At 31.3% G+C, this 22,170-nt stretch overlaps 1 protein-coding gene across 1 annotated transcript; it reads left to right on the top strand.

Annotated features, from left to right (window-relative positions):
- The first annotated feature begins 6,714 nt into the window (after positions 1 to 6,714).
- On the top strand, positions 6,715 to 21,802 carry LOC126902322 (E3 ubiquitin-protein ligase rnf8-A-like). Its single transcript, XM_050679454.1, has 8 exons — positions 6,715 to 7,388; positions 17,241 to 17,393; positions 17,657 to 17,723; positions 18,318 to 18,434; positions 18,642 to 18,711; positions 19,518 to 19,615; positions 21,425 to 21,623; positions 21,678 to 21,802. Exons 1-8 carry the CDS (start codon positions 7,183 to 7,185, stop codon positions 21,737 to 21,739), a joined length of 972 nt encoding a protein of 323 aa, XP_050535411.1. The 5' UTR covers positions 6,715 to 7,182; the 3' UTR covers positions 21,740 to 21,802.
- Positions 21,803 to 22,170: the final 368 nt, after the last annotated feature.

The raw sequence follows: 22,170 nt of genomic DNA, 5'->3' as shown, positions 1-22,170 counted from the left end.
TTGTTTAGTCATGGTATGAGGAAAGAAGAATCGAAAGCTGTAAGAACAGTTATAGAAATGAATGTTGAAGGAAGAAGAGATAGAAAGAACTAAAAAAGAGATGGAGGGAAGCTATTGAATGCGATTTGAGGACAGCTGATGTGAGCGTAGAAGATGTGGGAGATCGGGTCAAGTGGAAGCTTAGGATAAGGGTGCCCGACCCCAAGTAGTTGGGATTAAGGCAAAGAAAAAGAAAAATATTACCAGATATTCCGGTGGCAATTGACATAATATGATTGTTATTTCGGAATGTACAATTTAGCGTTTAGTTGGGTTTAAATAATATAGCGTCAAATCAATTACCTACTCTATCGGTTGTATCTCAATATACACTACACTTTAATGATACAATAAATAAATAAACTCACACATACACACATATGCATTTATAACATTGTGTCTAATGTAAGTATAACATGATAAAAAGTAACCGTAAAATGAAAAAAATGGAATATAAATTTTATTACTCATATTAAATGTAATGTAACTCGAAAAATATTTGTTTAAATGAAAAAATATAAGATTATATTTTTATTTATAATTGTCTTTTAAACAACTTTTGTGCGAAACTTTTTTTTGTAAGTTAAATATTTTTTTTTGAGAAAATTAAGAAAGCTCATATTTTTGAACTTTTGCGAGGATTTAAAAAAAAAGCTCAATTCCAATCTTGAGGACTATTAGTATGTCATTATACATATTTTAATTCAACTTTTAAAAAAACAAAATTTTTTCCGCAATTTTTCCTTTGTTGACAGGCCTAGATGTCAATTTTAAACTTGTAATTGAGCTAAAAGTTATGGTAATATATTCAATTTATTTTACTATAAACTTTCATAAATCTTTATCAAAAATTTTTCATCAACTTTAAAGAACCAAAAAAATAGGTTAAAATTGAAAATTTGGACTGATTATTTTTAACATATTAAAAATCAAATCAGTAATAATTTGAAAACAAATTTTTTTTTCTTTTAATTATTATTTTATATATATAATTAGTAATAATATAAAAAATTAGAAGTGATAGAAATAGTCTACTTGCAGATTTGAAAACAACGCGAAAATTTGATTTAGAAAAGTATATTTTTGTTTCTGATGAAAGTTCCTTGAAGTCGAGTGCATTCATTTATAGTAACAAACAGTTTTTATTGATAATTATTGTATTAAGCCCTTTAAATTTTTATACACGTAAAAATAAAGCAAAATATAACTTCTTTATTATTTTTATAATTTCTCCGTTTAAATTACAATATTAAATATCAATTTCATACTAAATTTAATAATTATAATTAGTATATATTCAAATATTATATTTTAAAATCAAAGAACTACTAATCATGATATAATTAAAGAAATAAGAGTTGATGTTGCTTTTGGAATAATCCACCAATTGCCTAATTAAAACAAAAAAAAAAAAAGTTTGTTGGGAATTTTTTCTGCTATTCTGCAAAATTACTCCTTCGTTGACTAGAATGAATCATTAAATAGAAAATTTTATGAGAATTAAAACAATGTTATTTTTAAGATTAATATGCAGTCAGAAAGTTTTATAATTATTATTTATTGTAAATTTATCAGAAAAACTCATTATTTTTTGCATTTTTATCGTAATAGAACACTTAAATAGAAATCATAGTAATCATTTCTAAGTAATTTTTGATATTTAAAAAGATTCTACTATTGAAATATCCAGAACTGAATTAATTTTAATGATTTACTTTAACTAAAAAAAAAAAAGTTAATATTTTGAATCCCTCTTGTGGGCAGGTAAAGGGTTAGATTTATAAAAAAAACCAAATGATAGATAAAGACATGCATCTAAATAAAAAAAAATATACTGATTTGGTCATTTTTGATAAAGTTATAACAATTAACAAAGTTATAAGTTTTATACACTGGACTACAAGGAACTTCCATCAGAAACAAAAATATACTATTCTAAATCAACTTTTCGCGATGTTTTAAAATGTGCAATTAGACTTTTTCTATAACTTCTAAGTTTTAATATTATTAAAAAATAGTTTTTACATATAAAAAAAAATAATTAAGAACAAAAAAAATTGTTTTAAATTAATACTGATTTGATATAATATTTAATATTAATTTGATTATTAATAAGTTAAAAATAAGGAAAATGACATATTTAACCAATTTTGTTAATCGTTTAAAGTTGATTGTTGTAAATGTTTATAAAAAAAAAAAAAAATTTATTTTACCATAACTTTTAGCTCAATTGGTAAGTTTGACATTGACATAATTAAATAGAAAATTTTATGACAATTAAAAAAATTGTATCGTTAAGATCAATATGCAGTCAGAAAGTTTTATAATTACTATTTATTGTAAATTTATCAGAAAAGCTCAATATTTTTTTGCATTTTTATGGTAATAGATAACTTAAATAGAAGTAATAGTAATAATTTCCTAGGAACTTTTGTTGTTTGTTGAAAAGATTCTATAATTGAAATATTGAGAACTTAATTAATTTTAATGATTTACTTTAACTAAATGTACCAATCAAAACAAAGTTGTTAAAAAGATTATACTCAATAGCGTACTATACAATTTGATTATAATTGTAAAAATCCATTATTAACTCAGGAGAAACTAGCAATCATTTTTTTTAGAAATGATTTATATATCAACATGTTACCAAAAAATTTTGAATATTATAGTCTAGTAGTAGCGCACACAAATAGAGTAAAAAAATTATTAAATTACAAAGTAAAATGATTAAATTTTGTAGTTGAAACCTATCATATCAAACTTCATTCGTCAATAAATACTTTGAAACAATTAGAAATTAATGATTTTAATAGTCTTTATGGAGAACATGTAATAACTAACTGTCTAATTGATAAATTAGAATTTTTTTTTCAATTTTTGAGGGTAATATCTTCAACTAGATACGAATTGTAGTCATTTGACGTATCGTTGAAAAAAGTAGNAGTAATTTGACGTATTGTTGAAAAAAGTAGGTCAAGTTAGAGCAGAGGAAATTAATGATTGTCACAAAAAAATATCTTCTCAGCTTTGCATCGAAGCTAAAACTTAAAATATAGTAAAATAATTTTAATACGAATAAGAAATTTCTTCTTGCAAGGGGCGACTAAAGTGATGGGATCCTTGATCTTTATTGAAGTTATTGAATCTAAATGAGATAAAAATCAAACGAGTTAAAATTTATACTAACTTAAAAAGAATTAAGAAAAAATGCAAAAAATTCATTGCCATACGCGGGTTGGAACCTCGTACCCCAAGCGTGTAAAACATAAATTTTACCAACTCGGCACGTACGTCGATGCCGTCGGATGAAAAAATTTAGTTATTTAAGCTAGTTCAAATTTCAAAGTTATTTTTCTCGACTTCAAAGAAGCAAACAAATTTAAATAAGTTTAACTTTCTATACTATATCAATTTTAATTTATATAATATTTATGAAAATCTGTACTCCCCTTGTCAGGTATTTTAAAATAAAATAAAATACAAAACCCAGAATTTTAACACAAAAATAGCATATTTTTGCATACGGTAGTCATTTTTACCATGAAGACAAATCCAGAGGTCAAATTTTTTTTTTTCACATTAAAGTATATTACATAAGCTTTAATTTAAGATATATTTAAAAGTGTCAGTATTTCCGGAATACTTTCAAAAATTAAATTGAAAATATCGTAGTAACAATACGCATGTTTAAAGTTTTGACCCCCCTTGTTAAAGGGGTATGATCCGATTTACAAAAAAAGCGTGCCAGATGAAAGGGGTATATCAATATTTATTATAAAAAAATAATAATATAGATCCATACATTTTTCCAAAAGTTATATAAAATATAAATTAAATAATATAACATATAAAATCGAGATTTTTTTCACGGAAATCGTACGTTTTTCTTTAACTTTGATGTCCGTTTTCACCACGAAGACAAGTCCAGAGGTCAAATTTTTTTTTTTCAAATTAAAGTATATTACATAAGCTTTAATTTAAGATATATATAAAAGTGTCAGTCTTTCCGGAACATTTTCAAAAGTTAAGTTGAAAATGTCCTAGTAACAATACGCATGTTTAAAGTTTTGACCCCCCTTGTTAAAGGGGTATGATCCGATTTACAAAAAAAAAGTATGTCGAATGAAAGAAGTATATATAAAGTATTTATCATTAAAGAATAAAGTTGATTCATGCATTTTTTAAAAAGTTATAGCAACATAATGTTAAAAAATGTAAAATATAATATCAANGTTGAAAAAGTTCTACTTTCTATACGCATTTTAAAAGGTTTGGAACCCCCTGTATAAAGGGAAAAGGTCCGATTTAAAAAAAAAGTCGAATGAAAGAGGTATATATAAAGTATTTATCATTAAAGAATAAAGTTGATTCATGCATTTTTTAAAAAGTTATGGCATCATAATGTTAAAAAATGTAAAATATAATATCAAGAATTTTTTCACAAAAATAGCATATTTTTGCATACGGTAGTCATTTTCACCATGAAGACAAGTCCAGAGGTCAAATTTTTTTTTTTCAAATTAAAGTATATTACATTAGCTTTAATTTAAGGTATATATAAAANATCAAATTTTTTTTTTTTAAATTAAAGTATATTACATAAGCTTTAATATAATATATATATAAAAGTGTCAGTCTTTCCGGAACATTTTCAAAAGTTATGTTGAAAAAGTTAATTTTTTGTGAAAAAGTTGTCATTTTGAATCCCCTTCTGTGGACAGGGAAAGGGTCAAATTTATAAAAAAAAATATATAAAATAATAGGTAAATATCTAAGATATCTATAAAAAAAAAAATTTAATTGATTTGTTAATTTTTGAAAAAGTTATGGCACTTTTAAGTAAAAAAAAATGAAAAAATATCAAAAATTAGCGATTTTTAAATTTGTAATTTTTTGGGGGATTTCCCCCGTTTGCGGGGAACGAGGGAATTTTTTAAAATTTTTGAGGGTAATGTCTTCGACTAGATACGATTTGTGATCTTTTGACATATTGTTCATCAAAATCGGTCCAGCGAGAGCTGAGATTGAGNATCAGTATGTAATTAACATCTGCTACCATAGTTTCGAATGTTTTTAATTCAAAACAAATACTTTCATTACTTTAAAGTGTATTTATATAATAGATTTGAAACTGAATAGCATAAATCTTAAAAGGATAAAAAACACAATGAGCTTANTTAAATCTTAAAAGAGATAAAAAACAGAATGAGCTTAAAAAGAAGTAACAGTTGTTCTGACTTAACTGGTAATGCGACAATACAGTGCTTGGCTAGTGGCACTTACTATCCTATTGGAGAGACTGAGGTAGATTTTTTCTTTAGGAAATAAAATAAATTTAAGTGTTAAGATGAACTTATTAAAAATACATATATTTTTATATGAAAATAATATTTATATTAACTTTAAGTCATCTTAACTTTGTTTTATATTTTACAATATACTTCATTTTTCTTTAAAATGGTTAAATTGATGTATTATAACTCTTCAGTTTGTTATCGGAAGTTCTCCTGCCTGTTCACTTGTAATTGAAGAAGAATCTATTACAAGACGGCATTGTTTTATAAATAAATCCAATGGCCGATATATTATTTCTCACAATGTAAGACTTAAAATTTTTATTGCATGTTTATATTAATTTAGCTATCAAAGAGAATAATTAATTCTAAGTTGATCAACAATATCTGTACTACAGGGAACAGACAATGAAACTTATGTAAATTGTGTGCGAATTCCCAATAACCAAAATGAATATCAAGTTTTAAATCATGGAGATGTTATTTCCTNATTTTAAATCATGGAGATGTCATTTCCTTTGTAGATGAGAATAGATTTATTAAATATATGTACAGATTTGTTTTACAAACATGTACAAATAAAAAATTGAAGTAAGATTATTCTTAAGACATCATGTGTGTAAGTAATTTGTAGATTATGGATAAACAATACACTAATATAATCAAATCTATTATTCATTTTATTAAACGCCATCAAATGAATTGATTAATATAAACACTATGTCTAAATCAAAAATATCTGAAAAATATTATTTTAATACATGTCAGTTATTTTTATTATAAACTTTCTAATCGGTTAATATGATAATTACAAAGAGTATGAACAATATTTGTTTATAAAATATTAAATATATATTTTACATTGACACGGCACCGCCCGTCGCTCTAGGCTGGCGCTCTCTACTGTCTCTCGCGATATTGACCTTAACTGGTTTGCCTTTTTCTTGTGTGCTGTTTGTGTTTCATTGTTTTTCCGTGTTTTTTTTTTTTTTGGATTGTGGCGAGTGTGCTCATTACCGATATTACCGACGACAGAAGGGTAGTTGTCCATTGTTACATACGTATAACATTATTCGAATTAAGGAAAATATCTAATATTATAAGAATCAACTATTGTCTTCCGACGTTGTTTCTTTGTTTTTACTGTTGTGCTTGTGTAAATATATACAGAGTGTTCACTAAGTCAGGAAACGGGTTTCTATTGTTCTCATTGTTTGTAACAATGAGAACAATAGAAACCCGTTTCCTGATTTACTGAACACCCTGTATAATATATATATATATATACCTGGAGTGCCGTACCATTTGGATACGCGTTAACTGGCTCACCGAAGAGGAATCTCAACCGGCCGAGAGAAGTTAAGGGAAGAGGCTTTGAGCCGATTCAGTTTTATTTCTAATTATATTAGATTTTAGTTTTAACGGTGAAGTCTCCCTCACAAATTTGATAGTTCATATAGTTATTTGAACGGATTTCACTGATGACAGCAGTGAATTTTTATCTGGGTTCTTCACAGTTACATGTTAGTGGGATTAGATTGTTAGCCTGGTCCCTGGGAAAATTTTCTTTTATAAAAATAAAGTTAGAGCAGTTTATCTAATATAATCCGCAGTAAGTATTGTCGTTTAAGGCCCGTTTCACACTAGCGCGTATATTCTTGTACGCGCAGCGTTTTTTTTTTTTTTTTTTTCACACTATACCGCGTTTTTGCTATAGCGATTTCTATTTATTTTCAAAATGAATGTCCAACAGATAAGATGTATGTTGGCTTTTGCGGCCTACAGGCACATTTAAAAAAAAAATACTTCAAAAATAAAAAAAATTAGGCGATTTTGGATTCACCCGATGCTAGTTCAAAGACCTCTTAATGGCGCTTTTGCAACCCTTTTTTCTGGATTAAGAGACCACGAAGAGAAATGTTTTGATTATTTCAGAATGTCGTTAAAATTTTTTTATGAATTATTTTCAAAGTTAGAAAAGGGGCTAACCGTAGTAAATAGTAACTTTCGCGTACCTATTTCTTCGACAGAAAGGCTGTGCATAACATTAAGGTAAGTAATAAATATTACTCAAAATAAATTATTTAAGGAGCTAATTTTATAATAACTACATAATAATTATCAATAAAACGACGGGGAATTGATGTTTTTTCTATAGGAAAATATTAAGGGTTTAATAAAAGTAATTTTTTTTACTTAAAAAAAATTAATTAAATTGACAATTCACATTTTGAAATTTTTATTATTAAAACACGATATTAGGTGGGTAAAATCTAACAGTATTTGTAATTACTCAGAAATCATACTAACGTTTTTTGAATAAATACTCACTTAATATTTTAATTAGCTCGTATTTATAGATACTTAGCATCAGGTAATTCATTCACAGACCTTCATTACTCCTATAGAATGGGAATATCTACTATTAGTAAAATAGTAGAAGACGTATGCAGCGAATTATGGGGACTTAAATCTTAAATTATGCCTTTGCCGGATCAGCAAAAATGTAAAGAAATTGCTTTGGGTTTTGAAAACGATGCTAACTTTGTAAATTGCATCGGCGCTTTGGACGGAAAACATATTCGCTTAATTAAACCAATCCAGATTGGATCAGATTTTTATAATTACAAACATTACTATTCAATAGTTCTTATGGCTATTTGTGATGCAAATTATTGTTTTACTTTTATTGATGTGGGAGCTCAAGAAAAGTGTTGTGATTCAACAGTTTTTAAAAAAACAAAATTTTACAAAAAACTAGAAGATAAAGAACTTTTTGTACCACCACCGAAACCCTTACCCGGCCAATGAAATCCATTACCGTTTGTAATAGTTGCTGATGAANGAAATCTATTACCGTTTGTAATAGTTGCTGATGAAGCTTTTGGTGTATCTCAAAGCATACTTAGACCATATGTACAAAGCAATTTGAATTACAAAAAAAAAGTGTTCAATTATCGCTTGTCTCGGGCAAGAAGATATATAGAATCAACTTTTGGAATACTTTTCAACAAATGGCGTATTTTCCATAGATCGATGAACACAAGTGTAGAACTTTCTATAAAAATTGTTAAAGCTTGTTGTATATTGCACAATTTTGTCAGGAATAGAGTTGGATTTAGATTTGAAAACACATTAAGTATTATTGGTTTTGAAAGTCTTAATGACTCAATTGATGTTTATAATAGATCAGGTAATATATTAAGGGACCAGTTTGCCAATTACTTTATAAGCGAAGCTGGTAAAGTAGAATGGCAAGATAGAATGATTCATTAAGTCAATAAAAGTAATGTGCTCAATAAGTTTATGTTAAATGTCTTCTTAGTACTACTAGTAATGGTCTTTGATTTTTATTCTTTTGGTAAAAAGTTTTTGCCAGAAGAATTATTTTTACTAAAAAATAACATTTTTTTATAATTAACATTTATCAAAATTGTTCTTAGTATAAACATACAAATAAAAAATTTTAAAAGTAATATTTTATACATTTTTATGCTATTCATCTGGTCCCTGGCACTTTTCCACCTTTGCTGTACTTTGTCCACTGAACCATGATAATGGTAATTTTAAAATATATATATTTATTATTCATAAACAAAAAAAACCCGCACAGTTGGGACTCCACATAGTTGAGATTAGTATAGATTATATTTGACAGTAATTAAAATTACTATCATAAAAATTGTATCGATGCATATCTGTAGATTGAGTTTAATTTTTAGAAGGAATTGTTGGGTTATACCAAAAACAACATTGACCCTAATTCCTTAATAATATAATGATGACTAGTTTTATGATTTATAAGTATAATACATGAATAAATAAATATTATAGAAATTAAAATAGTATGAAATTGATATTGAATATTTTGTATTGTAAATTTATAGGGTGATTAGATAAGGTGTCGGGACAATTTTTTTTAATTTAACTTGTAGTTTATAGGGTAAAGCTTTAATTTAACATATGTTTGAAGCTCGGAGTGTTTCCAGAACGTTTTCAAAAGTAAGGTTGAAAAAGTTATCTTTTAATACAAAATTGCTATTTTGAATCCCTCCCTGTGGGCAGGTAAAGTGTCCAAAAATATACTTAATAAAAAGAAAATATCTAAATGGTTTCTATTCGTCCATTTTTAAAAAAGTTGATAATTTTCAGTATAAAGTAACGTTCCGGAACACTCTTAAAAATAAATGGTAATAATATTAAATGAAAAAGAATGATATATTCCAATTATTCTCCCATTTTATGTCCTCTAACCTTATGCGTTAAGATAATCGTTTNCCATTTTATGTCCTCTAACCTTATGCGTTAAGATAACCGTTTACCTACCTGTATGTGCACACATAATTATATTTTATTGGAAACATTTTAATGGGATGAGCGACCGCCCGCCCCCAGGGGGGACAATGCCTGTGTACAATATACATGCATAAATACTCACTTGCATCTTTTTGATCGTTGCTGTTCATAGCATCGAACCCAATTACAACACGTTGCGCTACTTCTCTAAAGGTTGCTGCTCTAATATCCTTGTCCTTATACCTTTCATCCCTTGAATTTCACAAATTTGGTCTTAACTGAACCTCATTTATCAAAACTTCAGTGTCTATAATGAGAATCATTTTTCGAGAACTTACTAGGGGTAGAAGTCATGACAAAATGACGAAAAAATACAAGACGCGTACATCGTACGCGTCAGTGTGAAACGGGCCTAAAAGTGTTGGTTACAGTTTGTTATAAAGACCTTATTGATATGGACAAAAAGTGAATTTCCGGCCGATAGTTACAGTCTTTTGGTAGATAAAAATAGTATATTTTCGTCTGACCTTGTCAAAGCGGCCGATTGCCAGGTAACCGTTATTATTATTGTTCACTCGCTGCCATATCATATACGGCGGCCCCGTACCATCTTATCGCGGTACTTTATTACAACAAAAGCAATAATAATAACGCTTGTTTTCTACTGCAGTAGCAAATCTGACCGTACACGGAGATATTGTTTATCTCCGCTATCAACTTAGCATACATTTGATTATTAAGGTTTATAAATAAACATAATATTAACGGTCAATATTTCGGGGAAATCATTAGCATAAATGTAAATTGCGCTGAATTACGTTGCGCTTTCAGACAGCTACCGTGCTACGCGACGAAACCCAACATGCTAATTATACTAGAGGAAAACATACGTAGCGCAGGGAGGAATCCAGCTACCGAAATTTTACCGCCCCGTACGCCGGTCGATAGCGAAATTCCGGTCCGCGAACCCGAAGTGAGGGTTTTAGACAACTCCACGGACCGTGTCAGCGAACTATCAGCGGCCCGGCGTAGCACCTTTACCGGAGAAACATCCGGTGAACCTCGCGCTACGCACATCAGACGACGAATCTGATGTCGAACGATCGAGGGAAATTACGCGAGCAAGCGGTCAACTAGGCGCACCGTAAGTCGAGGACGTATACGTTGCCCGCTCGATAGTGCACGCGACAGAACAAGTGTGGGCGATCCGACAGAACATTGGCGACATTTCGAATAACGCGCGGATCTATAACTGAACTAGAAAGGTCGCTGTCGCGTATGTCAATGGAACAGCGACAGATTTCAAACATGTTGGAGCGAATCAGTCAAAATATGCTGCCGTCCCCACATGCTGCTGCACAACCGACTATTCGTCAAGCTAACGTAGAGCGAAATGATAGTCGACGATAGTGGTCCATCGGGAGCGACGGACCCGACGCGACACGACGCAACACTACACGAGCGCCTCGCGGACATCGAAGCGCAAGAAGCCCGCAACATGAGACGGTCGTACGGACAAGCGTCGCTACCACGGATGTGTAGTACGGGTTGGCAAGACGAACATTATCCGCGCACTCATTCATATGAGAACGAGCCGACCGATATTTCGTTTACGCGCCAACCACGGGAGGGGCAATTCAACACAACCGACGGTCGTCGGTCTTTCAATGATTTGTCGCCTACCCGCAGTTCGCGGTCTGTGTTGGTACCTTACCACGACCTACGCACCGTACGCGCCTGCTTACCTGAATATTACGGGAGAAACGAAGAGGACCCACGGGAGTTTCTAGACAGAGCGGAGGATCTACTCTGTCAGGACGGTATACACCCAACCGCGTGGTTACGATATTGCGGCGAGCGACACTGGCACTGCCAGTACCCAAACAGACCGTCGGTATCGGGAAACGGCATGAATGTTCACAAATATAAAAAAAATCAAACTAATTGGCCGCAACGAAAAAATTTGTAACTTTCATGGCGCATTAAAAAATTACAAGAAATGGTCGCCAACCTCTGGGCGAGACAATGTATTGCGGACCACAGTAGGATTTTAAAGAAAATTAACTTTTATATATTAAAACAATTAAACAAAAATATAAAATTAAGTAATACTAAAGTTGATGTCCGTTGAGTCGTTGATAGTAGATGTACACCAAAACCTTGTGACAGTTGTCACATAACCATATCAATGAGGAATGACCTTATACAAGGCCGTTGCCGGTGCCTTATAAACTAAGGGGAGATGATTTTTGAAAGGAAAAAAATACACGAGTCCATTGAAGATGGAACACGCAAAAAAAAGAAAAATATGATGATTCAGTTAAATTAAGGGGAAATTATTAAATAAAAACAAACAAAAAAAAATTAAGTTAACACGAGGCAAAAAACCGAACGGTCAAAAAACCTCGTCTACAATTTAAAGGGGAACAGAGAAAAAAAACAGATATTAATAAAAAAATAGTTACACCTACACTTTTATTCTTAGAGAATACGATGAACGTCTTCGGGTACCCACCGGCTCTATTAATCGCGGCATTGGGTATACGTCCCAAGTAAGCGACTGTTTTTAGGCAGTTAGACTTAGCTTGCAAGACGTCGGGACATCCGGAATAAAATGCACTACGTCACCACTAGGGTGGCCCTCAAAAATCGAATGTCTTTTTTTTTTTTACGCTACCCCTTAATTTTTTTTTAATGGTCAAAAAAATGAGCTGTGCAAAATTTGGGACCGATCCGTTAAGGTTAACCCGTGCCCCCGGGCCTATTAAGTTGAGTCGAAGAGTCAAATTTAATAGAAATAACTGATCTATGTCTCATAACTTTTTTTTCTCTTAACTTAGAATAATAAAAGTAAAACTCAAGTAAAGGAAATTTTACAAGAAATTCAAAAATAATAACTTCAATGTTGTTTTCTCAATAAATAGCCCACAAAAACACTACATACAGTAAAAAACANGATAAATAGCCCACAAAAACACTACTTACAGTAAAAAACATGTAAAAGTCTTAAAATACGTTATAACTGATTTTGTTGATTTTTAATTATTTATTTTCATTTTATTTTTTGGAAAACGCATATTCGTTTAAAAAAAGATTCTAGAAGTTTAATTTTTTATGCCNCATATTCCGTCCGACGTTTGACCCGGCGGTCTGTTGGCGACAACACGGCTAGCCTTTGGAGTAGGGGTCAAAAAAAAACTTAATACCCAGTGCCAGAAATTACTAAGAACAATTTTAATCATAAGGCGACAATGTATGCGGTGAGCAGTGCAAATGACGTTCAAGATAGGAAAGGAGCGGGGTGAATGTACACACAAATGCCGTCCATGCACCGGTCTGAAGTAATACACAGCTGACTATCTCGCACGCGCATAAACAAATCACAACACCTTATCATGATAATTTTAATAACAAACGCCGTCGCAGTCCGCATTCGGCTCAACACAAATATATATATATATATACAAATAAAATAAATAGATGAAGAGTGAATGCGTCAAACGTTCTATGTGCCAAAAAAGTGAAAAATTGTTTTATTTCTGATTTATGTTCTATGTGCCAAAGGCCACAATCTTGTATCTGTTTCAAATGTCAATTAAATTTTTTACTTGTACAAAATTGCATTCATAGATGGTGTTCGATATGTGAGACATGCCCATGTTACCATTGTTTTTTGTGTTTTCTGAACAAATATGTTTTTGGCACATAGAACGTTTGACACATTCACTCTTCAGATACTTTTGTCACGTTACAGGCAATCGGCTAGGAGGGAATTAGTCTGCCCCTCCAGCCTACAACAGAACCAAACAGGGCGCAGCGCTTTAGATGACGTTTCGTTTAAAACGATCTTGGCACTTTTTCGGCACCGCACCTCTCTTATCGGAATGGAGGGGACGCCGCGGTAAATTCGGTTGTAATCAGGGTATCGGAGTTCGAACACGCTGCCGACACGAACGACCAAAGCGCGGGTCAGGTGTTCGAAATTTTTTCGGGCACAGTGGGGGAGGGGGTATCAGTCGATCCGGCAAGTTCACTAATGGCAGTTAACACTGTCAGTGGGCAAACCGACGTCGCGGTTAAGAACCAGCTGCCCCCCGTTCGAACCGTAAACCACCCGAGTAATGGCCAACGAAAATGCCCGCGTAGAATTACTACTCCAGCGGTCGAGTTATAATTCGAAACTGGCTTCGTCACAGCCCTACTCGACTTACAGGCGCATAAATCGTATGTAAAACCGGTAATTGCTTATAAATACGGAACTGTTTATAGAGGACACACTGACGCGGTTAAACTAGTGGACGGACACATCGCCACGACGAACGGTACCGCCAAAATCGCGGATTTAGAAGTGCGTTTTCAGCGGTTATTTTAGACGACCTGTATTGCGACGTATTACTTGGCCGTGATTTTCTGATTGATCAGAAAGTCGCCTGGGATTACTCAGCAGGAACAATACACTTAGGCACTAAGAAACGTACAACCGCTTGTTGGAAATCAGGCGCACGACACATCTGACGCAGTTAGATATAACCGGCGACGTTATTAACACAGACGATATGTAATTACGCAGCGGTCTTTAACGACACGGTGGGTCGCACAAAATTGATCGAACACGACATTCTATTGAAAGACCCGCTCCTATCGCACTAAAACCATACCCCTACCCCCTACATAAACAGGAGGTTATTGACGATATGGTAAACGACATGGAGGCGCATGGGCTAATAGAACCGAGTGTATCGCCGTGGTCAGCACCGATCGTGCTGGCCAAGAAGAAGAACGGGACTTTTCGTTTATGTATAGTTAATCGACTTAAAGTCGGGAATTGGGAATGTTCTTTAAATCAAAAAGCTCGTAAGTTTACGGCATTTAGAACGAGAAGGGGCTTGTTTCAATTTCGTGTACTACCGTTTGGACTCAAAAATTCACTTATGACTTTTGTAAGACTTATGAATGAAGTATTTGAAGGATATCTAGATGATTTCGTCCAAGTTTACTTGAACGATATAATTATTTATTCAAGTAGTTTAGAAAAGCATTTAGAACATTTAGGCAAAGTTCTAGAACGATTAGAGTGACACGGGCTGACATGTCACACAAAAAAGTGTAAAATAGGGTTTTCCAAAATTTCTTTTTTGGGCCATATTGTACACGGTGAGGGCATAGACAAGCAGCCTGAAAATCTTGAGTCCATCCGCGTCCTATCGGTCCCACGGAATATTTACGTAGATGTCTCGGCATATTTAATTGGTATTGTTAATTCGTCGACAACTACGCCGAAACAATAGCGCCGCTGAAAAATCTACTAAAAAGGGGGACGAAATGGTTGTGGACGGAAGACCATCAAAGGGCTTTAGAACAGGTAAAAAAGACCCTGTGTGAGTCCCCACGTCTGAGTCCTCCTGACTACGCCAAAACTTTCTGCCTTCAAACCGGTTCGAGTATAATGAGCGTGGGAGCAATACTCTTTCAACGCGGAGATGAACCGGGAGAGAGAAGAATCATATCCTACTCCAGTAAGAAAGTATCAGGTATAATACCAAAAAAGATTTGATGCACATGCTATTAGTATCAAGTGATCCATATATATCTCCAATGAAATTATTTAAAAAAAAAGTATAAATTAATTTTCTATTGATGTGCGAAATTTATTTGTCAATTCCGAATCGAACGTTGAAGATTAAATAAATAACCTAAACAATTCAATATTAGAAATTGAAATAAATGAAAACTAATTGTAAATAAAAAATGTACGAATTGGTTTAATCTTATTAGCCTTATGCACAGTTATTTTTGTCCGCCGCAATAAAAAATTATATTTTTGAAATTTAGACTAGTTGCTCTACAATATCTATGCATTGATACTTGGGTAAAATAGGGTAATTTTTAGTTTCAAAAACGCCTCAAAAAATGCTCTATTTTATTAAAACGATCATTACTTAATCAAAAAAATTTTTTTTTAACTTGTTAGAAAACTTTACAACGAAAGACCTTTTTTATGTTGAAAAAACCGTAATATAACCATATCTCTACTTCAAACGGCTATAAATAACAACCGGATTAACATGTGACCTTGAAATTTTATATTTTGTCTACGCAATATACTAGAATTGAATTTCAAAATTATTTTAACATTATGAGTACATTTTAAAATGAGACTTATGAGCGCCTAAAATTCGATTTCAGACCACTGTGCGATCGCGAGCGTACTCTACAATCAGGGGATGAGGGACGGCCGCGCGGCTACCCTCCGTGAAACTCGAAGGGCCCTCGCTACCATGCCGGTGGTCCCGCGGTCTGTTCCGGGGGAGGGTGGTGCCTCCTCTCCGCAGCGCCCTGTTACCGCTGGCGCGGTGGTGCAGTGACCGGCGGGCCGCCGACCGTCCCGCTTCGACAACCTACACACGGGACGGAGCGGCCGACGTGGCGAGCACGTCTTCCAGGGCGGGCTCGGCCAGCCGGCCGCCACAGCCCACCCGGGCTACAGGAAGCTCACTCCCTCCGACGTAAGTCGGACGTATGTCGGAGGGAGCGCATCAACAGGACTTTCAAGGAGAGGAAAGACCGGGAGAGAGAAGCGGCCAACCGTCCACCATCTACACCGGCGCCTCCAATGCCCGCGCCAAGGACCCGTCCACCATCACTGTCAGAGATCGTGCGACACTCCTCCACAGCAACAAGTACCACAGCTGGACCGGCCCCCATGGAAGTCGAGGACGCCGTGGGCGGGTTCCTTGCAGACTCTCCTTCTCCTCCCCGTTTCCATCGTGAAACCCCTCGTCGCGAGTAATCCGCCGAGGAGTTTCCTTCTTTTTTTTCCCCCTTCGGTCCTGACGTCATCCATATGTTACGGATGACCGGACCGAATAGTCCATTCCCTCTTGCCAACGAGACTGAAGGTTTCAGTCTAATACGGTAATTGTTGAACGCAATATAAATGACCACACACACAAGGAACATGGCGGTAAGTCAACAATTGTTAATTACTTATAACTACTGTGTATGATGCGACAATTTGTCTACAAATATCGTTTCCGACGTTGACCTTAACTGGTTTGCCTTTTTCTTGTGTGCTGTTTGTGTTTCATTGTTTTTCCGTGTCTTTTTTTTTTTTTATTGCGGCGAGTGTGCTCATTACCGATATTACCGACGACAGAAGGGTAGTTACCCATTGTTACATACGTATAACATTGTTCGAATTAAGGAAAATATCTAATATTATAAGAATCAAATATTGTCTTCCGACGTTGTTTCTTTGTTTTTACTGTTGTGCTTGTGTAAACATATATACACATAGACATAAATATATAATATATATATATATACCTTGAGTGCCGTACCATTTGGATACGCGTTAACATTAAATGAATAATATTGTTAAAAAATGAAAAAAGTTATTCCTTTTTAAATTTCAACTTTTAAACTATGCTTTGCTCACAAAAAATATTTAAATAAACTTGCATTCATGGTAAAATGCTTTTTTACAAAATTCAGAATTATGCTTAAAATATTTCATTCATATATACCCTATTCTTTTAAAATTACTCTGCTTTTTGTGTTTAATTTTTATAAAGTTAGATGTTTTAATTATTTGTATTTATTTTTCAGACGAAATAATGAAGTATCTAGTGAAGAAAATGAATCTAGTGAAAGTCAATCTGATGTTGACGATATTGAGAGAAGCGGCCAACCGTCCACCAGCTACACCGGCGCCTCCAATGCCCCTCTTGCCAACGAGACGGAAGGTTTCAGTCTAATACGGTAAGTGTTGAACGCAATATCAATGACCACACACACAAGGAACATGGCGGTAAGTCAACAATTGTTTATTACTTATAACTACTGTGTATGATGCGACAATTTGTCTACAAATATCGTTTCCGACGTTGACCTTAACTGGTTTGCCTTTTTCTTGTGTGCTGTTTGTGTTTCATTGTTTTTCCGTGTTTTTTCCGTGTTACTCTGCTTTTTGTGTTTAATTTTTATAAAGTTAGATGTTTTAATTAATTGTATTTATTTTTCAGACGAAATAATGAAGTATCTAGTGAAGAAAATGAATCTAGTGAAAGTCAATCTGATGTTGACGATATTGTAAGTTTTAATTCTGTGGATGATCTTTTTTTTTACAATTCATTTCTTTAAATGAATACAAAAATTATATATTTATTTTTAATTTTTACTTATGATACGACCCTATTTGGGTACATATCTCATATGTCTGTTAACAGTAACCCAACATTTTAATTAGTACATATCACATTAGAAAAAACTAATTAAAGTAAAATGGATTCAAATAATAATAAAATAAAATAAAATAATAATCTATGGATTCAAGATATGTTGAGAATATCCATTAGGGAGATGACAATGTGCTATAAACATCATGAGAATTATAATTTTTTAAATCACAATTAAATAATAATAATAAGTTCAAATAATATTAATTAGATGTATAACATTCATATGGTAGGTCTCAACTGCTTGTTGCACTACATTTTCACAAACAGTTTTCTGTAAGAATGTGTATATTAACATTGTCAGCGGGTCCCTGTATATCTATCTGTAATAAGCATGAATGCTGACCAAGCTGTTAAATGTTATTGACTGAACCAAGATTTGTGCACAAAATGTGACCGTATTACTTATTTAAATCCAATTTTTTAATTATTAGTTGATTTATTTTAGCTGAAAAGTGAAAAAGCATCAATAAAGCGTTTTATAAATGCTAAATTTGATAAATTTAATGAAATAATTAATCAAGCATCAAAAAAAGTTAAAAAATTGAAAAAAACAGTTCTAAAAGTAAATATATTTTAAGTAAAAATAACTTAACCACTGGTTAATACATATTGTATTATTTTCACACAATAATAATTTTTTTTATTAACATTTACTATAATTAAAAAAATGTATATATAGATTGTATTAGTTTTTAAATTAGTTCTAAAATCATGTTTTATTAACCTATATTTTTGTATTAAATCATATTAAAAAAAATTTTTTTCGCAGCATAAACTCGCTAATAATGAATTAACAAGAAAGAATTTAGACTACGAAAATACTTTAAAAATACAACAAGGTGATTATATAAGTATATATATTGTTATTAACTTACTTTATTTAATTTTACACCTGTTTAAGCAAAGTCGCATGATATTCTTAGTATATAACATGAAATATACTGTGTCTTAATCTGGACTTATTTACCTGTATAAAATATACAGGGTGTTCAGTAAGTGAATAACCTATGAACTCTATTTATTTATTTTTTGGATGGAGTTCACGTAATGGGGTTTAAATTAATTTTGGGCTTATATATTACTATTGTATTAAATTAAACATTAGAAACATTGGTAACAATATCATGTCCATATGGTCATTGATTATTAAGTAATTATCAAAAGCAGTTACATATAAACATACATTTTTGTTTATAAAACATTACATTTTTTTATATTATAACAATTATAATTCAAATCTCTAAGAAAAATATAATTTATAATGCATTGTCATGTGTGGTCTTAATTGATTTTTATAACTATTTTAGAAACATCGTCATCACGTTTTAAAAATAAATAAATCTTATTCCTTTTATTAAATATTTTGATAAGAAAAAATATTAATTAAAAAATAAAACACCTATGGATTTAAGACATTTTTGAAAAAATTAATTTATCTTATTTTTCCTAAACTTTCAATTGCATTAAGGCTAATGTTAAATTACATTAAAAAGAGGTATTTATCAAATTATTATCATTTGTAATTCTATTTTCTAGATAAAATTTTTAAGTTAAACTTTGTTAAGTCATTTAATAGCTTCAACATACTTTAATTATTATCTTTTATATTGAGAAGTTAATTTTTTTGTTTGAATTATTTTTCTAGATCAAATATCAAAAATTGAAGAAACGATCAAAGAAAAGGTTTATAGTGTTCTAGAAAGTGATTTGCAATGTTCAATTTGTAATGAATTAATGGTTAAGGTATTATTTTTACATTTATATCCATTAATAGTGTAAATATAACACGTCATCATGTTAAAAGTTCTTAGCAAATTTATTATGTTACTTTGGTTAAAAAATGCATTAGGGAATACTTTTTAATCAATTTTAAGATTATTAAATAATATAAAGTGATAGTAGAGATCTGAAAACTTTTTGAACTTTCTAGTTCTAGAATTGTAAATAAAATTTCTGAAAAGTAAAGCTAAAATATTTTAACTAAAAAAATTATTTCTGATGAAAATTTCCTTTTTATTAGTTGAAAAAGTAAATAAATGTATTTAAAAATCAATTATAAAATTCATATAGTAAAATCTAGTAAAGCAATTTAAAATGCTTTTCTTTAGGTAAATGTACATATTTTTATTTTGAACTAATAATTAATATGATTGCTAAACATATGAAGACACAAATTTTCAATTTAAAATAAAATTTGCTTAATCGTCTAAGATAAAAAATAATTTTACAATTACTTCATTTACTTACATATACATTACTTTACCATGATGTGTCACATTTTAAAGTAAATTTGTTTGTTTATGAAAATAAAATGCAATTTAGGTAAAATGAAAAATATTACTATGTCATTGTCTATATATTATTATTTTATAATNTTAAATATTAATATTATTGGGTTTGAAGTTTAAATAAAACATATTTTATCTCAAAATTGTAGTAATACAAAAATAAGCAAAAATGTTGTTTGGGGTATTTTATTTGACCAATGTTGGGTATTTGGGGATTTGGTCAATTCAGGAGCAACGAGGTTCTATCGGGATTGTAGAGTCCGAGGGTTTAGAATTGTAAAGACAAGTAGATATAAAAATATTTGTATTAAGTTCCTCTCATAGAGGTATTAAAAATGACCTAACTGGTAAGTACCTGAAATAATACAATGAGGCAACGAAGAGGCGATGGCCAGCTCACGAATACCATGTAATGTGATTATGTACAAGGTACAAACTAGTCAGTAACAATTAATAAAATTTGAATATAAATATGTGATCTGTTACTTTATCATTTTTTATTCAGATAATTAATTCTAAATAATTGGGTTAATATAAATTTAATTACTTCTTTTATATATCTTACGTTCAGATTTATACTTTTCCTTTTTAATACATAAATAAAGTATTGACACAAAAATAATTGTACTTGATTTCGCTTTACAATGTACCGATGAAAACACAGGGTCGCGGCTGGTTTGATCAAAATAAATCAGTTTGAAGAATTCTGAATTTCTTATTGAATCCAGATCTTCAAAAAGAAGAGAGAACTGAAGGTCTCTTAGAAAATCAGCGCCTTTTTATATTATTTTTAATTACCCCCATCATGGGTTGTTTCCGTCAGCGCTTTTAGTGATTTTCAGTTTATTGTATAAAATTTGAACATGATAATTATTTTAAGATAAGATGCATAGTATACAATAATCAATTTAACATGTATATGCATATGTAATAGCTAGTGTACAAATGTGTATATGTTATGACAGATAAATTAATTATTTGTTAGTATACAATTGGTATTAAATATTGATAAATTGAATATAATTATATTATTAATTAAATATTAAATATTGATAAATGTAAGATGCGTAATGCAGAGCATTGTGCATATTACGACAAAATGTTAGTTCAAAAAAACTTGAATTTTACGCATCCATAAATTAGATTAAAAAAATGATTTTAAATATCTCATTATCATTGAGAAATAAATAAAATTTAGTCATAAATTGTGAAAATGAATATTTGATATAAAATTTAATATGTAAATTTGTTTTTTTTTTTTTAGGCGTGTACAATTAATTGCAGCCATACATTTTGTGAAATTTGTATAAATACTTGGTTGAGAGACAGTAATGAGTGTCCTCTTTGTCGAACTTCAGTTCAAACCGAAACCCTATGCCTATCTATGGATAACTGTATTACTAATATGTGTAATGTTCTTGGGAATGAAATAAAAGAACATCGGGAAAATATACAACAAGAAAGTAAGTATATTTAAACATTTATTAACTTATATTTATTGTTATATCTATTTTTAGGATTGGCAGTTAATGTCCGGCGAGCACCACAAATGGCTCGGAGAGGTCGTAGAAGAAGATAAGATATACGTCGAAATATATAACCTGCACATGTTCAATGAGAAATAGTGCAAAGAATTCATGAAGTAAATTTATTATTATGCGTATAATGTTCACCAAATCGTTTCCACTGGCACCAACACCGCCAGCGACGACGTTTCCTCCGAACGGTCCAGCATTACCAACATCAATGTCCACCGCGCGAACAATTTCAATCTACACGGTGCCAACTTCTATTGTTACAATTCAGGATAACTCGGCTACGGAACCTGGCGTGTTGTGTACGCGATACTTATAACGTATACATACATATATACGCGTTGTAAGAAATATTTAAAAAAAGTGAACGAATTAATACCGTCTCACATTCCATAACCACAATAGTTGTACAGTAAGGTTATGTGTTTCTAAACTGTAAAATAAAATAAATTTACTTTATAATATAAAATTTACA

Source organism: Daktulosphaira vitifoliae, unplaced genomic scaffold (assembly GCF_025091365.1).
Source record: "Daktulosphaira vitifoliae isolate Bord-2020 unplaced genomic scaffold, ASM2509136v1 Scaffold_3, whole genome shotgun sequence".
NCBI lineage: Eukaryota > Metazoa > Arthropoda > Insecta > Hemiptera > Phylloxeridae > Daktulosphaira > Daktulosphaira vitifoliae.
The sequence above is the reverse complement of the archived record's forward strand: the minus strand, read 5'-3'. Positions and strand labels throughout refer to the sequence as shown.